At 42.7% G+C, this 6,585-nt stretch overlaps 1 protein-coding gene across 1 annotated transcript; it reads right to left on the reverse strand.

Moving 5' to 3' along the window:
• Positions 1-1,423: 1,423 nt before the first annotated feature.
• On the reverse strand, positions 1,424-3,070 carry rho (rhodopsin). Its single transcript, XM_046365130.1, has one exon. It carries the CDS (start codon positions 2,969-2,971, stop codon positions 1,907-1,909), a length of 1,065 nt encoding a protein of 354 aa, XP_046221086.1. The 5' UTR covers positions 2,972-3,070; the 3' UTR covers positions 1,424-1,906.
• Between the last annotated feature and the right edge of the window lie 3,515 nt (positions 3,071-6,585).

Below are 6,585 nucleotides of genomic sequence, written 5' to 3' on the forward strand. Positions count from 1 at the left end.
GAAATGATGAGGTGTAATGCTCCCACTCCTCCCTGCCTGTCTTCAGCCCAGCCCCTAATCTGGTCTGCGGCCAGTGATTGATGTGTTGTTGTTTCCCTCAGCCTGTCTCTGCTGGAGTTGGATTGGAGCAGATCGCTTGGCGAGTGAGCGTATCTGTATTCAGCCAGAGATCTGATGGTATGAGGGTTGCTATAGCTACACAACAAAGGTCATTATGAGAGAGTTTTCTAAGTGTTTGTTATGCTCCAGCCTGACAGATATTTCTGCACAACCAAGCACTGAGGAGGAGAAATCTCACGTCACTCCCTGAGCTTCTATTATTTATCACATAGACATGTAGGTACAGCTTATACCACCGACTTTACATGGAGGGGAAAAGGCATGGATATGATGACAATGATTCAGTATCTGTAATCGCAGTAAATCTAGAGCATACTATACCTGATGCTATACTTTACCAGTTATGGGCAATAATAGGCAACCTGTCATTTTTTCATGAGAGAGAGAGAGAGAGAGAGAGAGAGAGAGAGAGAGAGAGAGAGAGAGAGAGAGAGAGAGAGAGAGAGAGAGAGAGAGAGAGAGAGAGAGAGAGAGAGAGAGAGAGAGAGAGAGAGAGAGAGAGAGAGAGAGAGAGAGAGAGAGAGAGAGAGAGAGAGAGAGAGAGAGAGAGAGAGAGAGAGAGAGAGAGAGAGAGAGAGAGAGAGAGAGAGAGAGAGAGAGAGAGAGAACTTGATCCAATTATGTCTTTCACCTCATCAACCTTGTGGGTGATTACTGTAAATCAGAAGCTATAGTCATGTCTGCATCTTCATGTATGTATTGAGTCATACATAGCTATGCTTATTCATGTCATAATCCCTTAGAATTAGCATTACATACTCAGTACAAGGTGACCTGTGATTGACCTTAGATCACTGTTCCATCTTAACACCTTTATCAAAGCTATGAGAACACATGACTGTATCAGACCTCAGTTTAAATAAGTCTAAGTATTTAAAAAAAAAAATACATAAGAATGTGTATTTGAGTATTTTCAAAACACAGCCAAAAGCAAGTAGTTTTATTTTATTATTATAAACCAAAGTCAATGAAATTGCATTTGAAACTATTTCCAATGCTTAATTCAAATACTATTTTCTAATACCTGGCCTAAATGCATGGGAGTGTATTTGAGTCAGTGTATTTGAGTACTTTAAAATACTTTCCAATATTATCTGAATACTTGCTTTGAAATGCATTCAAAAGTAATTGAAATACCTGAAATTGTTTTTGAACTCAGGTCCTGACTGTACACAACATGTCGTCTTTATGTTGAATTATTTGCTATTGCATTTAAGAGCAGGTGATTCACATTAACTCAGTTAAACATACTACTTTAGTTCCAACCTTTTCACCCTGATAGTAAGTAAAACATGAACAGTAATTGTCTTTTGCAAAGTGCGATTTATTACGTTGCCTTGATTACGTGTCTCTACATTCACAAATAAGCCAGTAACATATAGAATCCAACTGTAAAATATTTAAGATATTTTCCTTTCCTGTCTCGAGAAAGACAAAACATCTTGCACATCGACAGGGGTGGAATTGGGAGGGAATGAGTGGGAACAGAGTTCCCAAAGTGAAATAATTTGGACATGTAAAAATACAGAATCTGAACAATTTACATTGGTTAATTCCCAGAGTGATTATTTTCCAATTCCATCCCTGCACATTGTTACGTTAGACTCTCTTTACATATACATAAACAACTTTGTTGTGGGCTGCCCATCTGCAACTGTCTTTAGGTTGAACCAACTGGTTTGCAAAAATACAAGAGTTATTTCTGTAGACGTGAGCCTTTGTCGTTTCCGGGAGCAGAAGTCTTCTTTGTGGACGCTGGATCGCAGGGCCCACGTTGGGGGCCCGTTTATGCAGGAGCCACAGAGCTGGAGGACACGGAGGAGGCCTCGGTCTTGGAGGCAGTGGTGGAGGCTCCCTCCTCCTCCTCGAAGGGGTTCTTCCCACAGCACAGGGTGGTGATCATGCAGTTACGGAACTGCTTGTTCATCAACACGTAGATGAGAGGGTTGTACAGGGACGAACTCTTGGCAAAGAATGCTGGAATTGTCATGAAGACGGGGCCGAACTCTGATCCCTGGTTGCAGAAGATATACCAGGCCACGCTGGCGTAGGGCACCCAGCACACTAGGAAGGAGACAACCATCATGATGACCATGCGGGTCACTTCCCTCTCAGCCCTCTGGGTGGTCTCAGACTCCTGCTGGGCGGCGGCAGCTGCCTTGACAGCGCAGAGCAGGTTGCCGTAGCAGAAGGAGATGATGAACAGGGGAATCATAAAGTGGACAACGAACATGTAGATGACAAAGGACTCATTGTTGATGTCAGGGGCGCGTGTGTAGTAGTCAATTCCACATGAGCACTGCATGCCTTCGGGGATATAGCGGGACCAGCCAAGCAGAGGGGGCACGGAGCAAGCAGCAGCCATGACCCAGGTAAAGGCCACGCCTATGATGGCATGGGTCTCAGTGAAGCGGAAGTTGCTAATAGGTTTGCAGACGACCAACCACCTCTCAATAGCCAGGACAACCAGGGACCACAGGGCAATCTCACCACCATGGGTAGCAAAGAATCCCTCGATGTTGCAGCCCGTTCTTCCAAAGACGAAATAGCCATGCATGGAGGTGTACATCGTAGTGGTGAAGCCTCCGATCACCATGAAGAGATCGGCCACAGCCAGGTTCAGCAGGATGTAGTTCAGGGCGGTCCTCAGCTTTTTGTGCTCGATGGTGACGTAGAGTGTGAGGAAGTTGATGGGGAAGCCGGTGAGGATGAGGAAGAACATGTAGGCAGCCATGAGTGAGTACGCCGCTGGGCTGACAAGGTAGTACTGGGGGTATTCATAGGGGTTCCTAACAATGCCAGTAGCATTGGACATAGGGACGTAGAAATCTGGTCCCTCTGTGCCGTTCATGGTTGCGGTCTTGCGGTGGCGTTCAGCCCTTCTTCAGATGGTGTTCCGGCTGTACAGAAAGAGAGATGGAAAGGGTCCTTTCTACAAATGCACCCAGGAGGTCAGACTCCTGATTTTATAGGCACATCTTAAGGTGTTAGATGATCACTTTCCAAATCAGTCAGCACAATGTGATTTAGGCCACTGTTAATATATAATCCAGCCACCACTGCAAACATAACTGGCCACTCATCAAGTTATTAAGGTTACACCTGCTCATACCTATCAGGAGATGATGGCTTAATCTGAAACGCTGCATTGGCTGTTACACACCTAGGCCTCATCCATATACTCAGTACTGAGTTAGTCATTTGCATACAACTTTTAAACACTGTTAAATTTAAAGTTTCTCTTTTGAAGATATATTTCAATATATTCTAGAGACATGTTTGAAGCTTCATACTCCAAGCATAAATGAGTGAAGAGACGGAGTGCTGTGGGACAACAGATGGTTTATTATAAGTGGCGATAAGAAACACATTAAGCTGTGGTAATACATAGGCACAAAGTAGAATAGCTGCACCACCAGGAAATACTATATGGTTATTGAAATATGTTTTCATAGATAATGGTCTGAGACGACGTGTAAACGTCCTCATCCTGAACATATGACATCATTTTATTCATATTAGGTATAGCAATATTTATAGATTTTTATCAAAATAATGTAAAATATTATTTTCATAAAACATTAAGTGTAGCAACATAAAGTTACATGTAATTCGCAGGTCATTCATTGAGTACTTGTGCTTATGTTGCAGTATTATAGCTGATGCTTATTGTGTGACTAAGATTTTAAGACTGTGCGTGTGCATGCATGTTTGCACGTTTATGTGTGTGTGTGTGTGTGCGGGAGAGAGGATTACTCATGCATTTCAATGTAATTTCCTCCCAAACATCCTACAAACATGTCATTAAAAAAAATATTCACATTTATTCCTGTTTTATAACCTTAAAAGTTTATTTCAAGAGATATTACATTCTGCATATCTTCTGTTCTAATGTAGCCTAAATAAATCATAATGATCATGTGAGAGGTAGTCTTCAGCAGTAATGCTGTTTGTGTATTCTTTGATTATCAATGTAAAACTAAACAAACCAAGGGAAATGAGGGGAAAGTAGAGAGTAGACTTGTACAGAAGATCTAGACCATCTTAATGGCTAGAAGAGAGCTTTGCTCAGCACTTTCTAATGGACATTGTATTAAAGAGATTTGGAGCTTACGGACGTGTTACTTTAAGAGGCCTGTAATGAGGTTAGTGTCCCATTGGTCACCCTCAGACACAACATCATGGATACTCATACATGTACTGCTCTTTTTACTCAATAAAGAGCTATACAAATTTAGGAAAATCCATAATTCAATGGAGAAAGTGTCTATGATTAGATTACAAGTCCAAAGGAGTGAAGAAGCTGTGGTGGCAGCTACTGTAGTGGAGGAACATAAGAATACTATTTCATCCTGTCAAAGCCCCAAGTGTTATTCAAAACCATGACTTATTTAGTAACTTTATAAATCACTTTAATTTATTTATTCACCTTAAAAAGTGCACTGTATGATGTTTTATTCATTCAGTATTCAGTATGCTAATCTGTACACTAAAAATAAAAAAATACTATGTAGATAATAAATACTGGCAGTTGGGGCCTACCCAAGACCATGTTTAATGAGCTATTCCCCTACCTGAAAGGGAAAGGGATCCGCCACATCCGCCCAGAATTCTACCACCCCCAGGGACAGAGCTGGGTAGAGTGGTTTAATCAGACGCTCAAGAACCAGACACTCAAAAAAACTTGCACAAGGGTGCACATTCGCCATCAGCCTACTCTAAACACTTCTGCACTACCATGCCACGCAGCAGCTCTCCAGCACAGGGGTCTCCCTAGTCCAGTGGATTCATGTTGGGGCATGAGCTTCAGCTACTGAGGCACTTCCACGGTTTGGGGTTAACAGGCCCAACCCTTCAGCCCACATGCGGCTGCTAGCACCTTAATTGGAGAGAACAGTCTCATAGTAATGGCTGGAACGATATAAATGGAATGGTATCAAACACATTAAACACATTGCTTCCATTCCATTCACTCCATTCCAGCCATTTGGTCTGAGCCATCCTCCCCTCACCAGCCTCCTGTGCTGACCATCCCCATCCAGTCCGAACCCTTACAAGGCATCAGCCCGGCCAGTCTGTACTCATAGCAGGCCTGAGCACCTGCATGACTTCCACACTGAGTTTCACACCTCGGGTTCCTGTGAGGGGGAGGGGAAGAAATGTTATGTCTGTACATGAAAACATATGTCAGTAACGTGAAACATTATTGTTGCAGTGTTTGACCTTGAGGCATGTTTACGACCCCCATGTATCGTATTGTTCAGTTGATGTTATAATTAAGAGAATGCAGTTAGCTCCGACATCAGTGGCCTCGTCTGTCCTTCAAACAGGTATGTCACTACGGTGGTTATTTCAGATACTGCTCTTCCAATAGTTCAATATGTCTTGTACAGGTAAAGTGTGCTCTCTAGTGGAGTGTTATCAACATGACCAGATTTCTCTGTGAGACGGTGGCGCCCAGCATCAATGGGGAATATAGAGGGCAGTAGTGAGACGGAGCTGTAGTGAGACTGAGCTTTAGTGAGACGGAGTTGTGGTGATAAGGCAAATCTTAGTAGGCAGCTGCACTGCATAGAAAGAGGTTTTAATGTACAGTACCACGTGTAGATTTTGTCATTTCATATCAATCACCAATTGGCCTTTCCACTATGCGATTTGTGCAGAATATTAAATTGTCCATTGACCGTCATGGTAGTCAGTTCATCAGGAGTCTCTCCTAGGAAGAATGGCTTGGTATAGCACCTTGGAAGTCATTCCATAAATTACCATAGGCTAATGAGGCTAATGACACTACACTACATTACTGATGAGCAGATCAGCTAGCTAGGATTATTCAGGATAGTAATTTAATGTGTTGTAGCCTGGTCCCAAATCTGTATAAAAAGGGGGGTTGAAATTATTCCATTTTTTACTCCTTGTTGGCGCATTTAGTTACAATTTGGCAACCCTGGGGGAGGTGGGTAATCAGCTGACCAGAAAGAGAGTGGGGTAAAGTTAGTCAATGATCTAGGGTCAGTTTTGCATTTTCCCCACTAAGGGTTACATTTAGGATTGGGGGAGGAATGGAGGGAGGGAAAGATAGAGGAAGATGGGGTGATGAATATTATCCTACCTCTACAGTTTGCCACACTTTCCAAGTTCTATTTTTCATTTCAGGGGTTTTAGGGCAGGGTATCCTGAGCTAAGATCCTTGGGACATGCTCATAGCCGCCTGCTCCCTGCAGTGCCTTGGGGAGTAGGATAGCCTCCTGTCCTGTGGTTCAGGAAAAACGACATCAAACCGCAGAGGTGAGTAGGTAACAGATCACATAAATAAACTAGAATTTCTCCGAATAATATTGTGGATACACAATGCAATGCCACACAAAATAAACAAAGAGCTGTTTGACTCTTCTTATATGCTGTGGTTATTTTAGTATATCCACTGTTAAGCAGCAACTAGTACTGTCTGTCACTCTCTCTCTC

Source organism: Oncorhynchus gorbuscha, linkage group LG10, assembly GCF_021184085.1.
Source record: "Oncorhynchus gorbuscha isolate QuinsamMale2020 ecotype Even-year linkage group LG10, OgorEven_v1.0, whole genome shotgun sequence".
In the NCBI taxonomy this organism is placed as follows: domain Eukaryota; kingdom Metazoa; phylum Chordata; class Actinopteri; order Salmoniformes; family Salmonidae; genus Oncorhynchus; species Oncorhynchus gorbuscha.

What these genes read in the sequence shown, in the direction of transcription:
- rho (XM_046365130.1), bottom strand. Translation starts at nt 2,971, where the DNA reads ATGAACGGCACAGAGGGACCAGATTTCTACGTCCCTATGTCCAATGCT.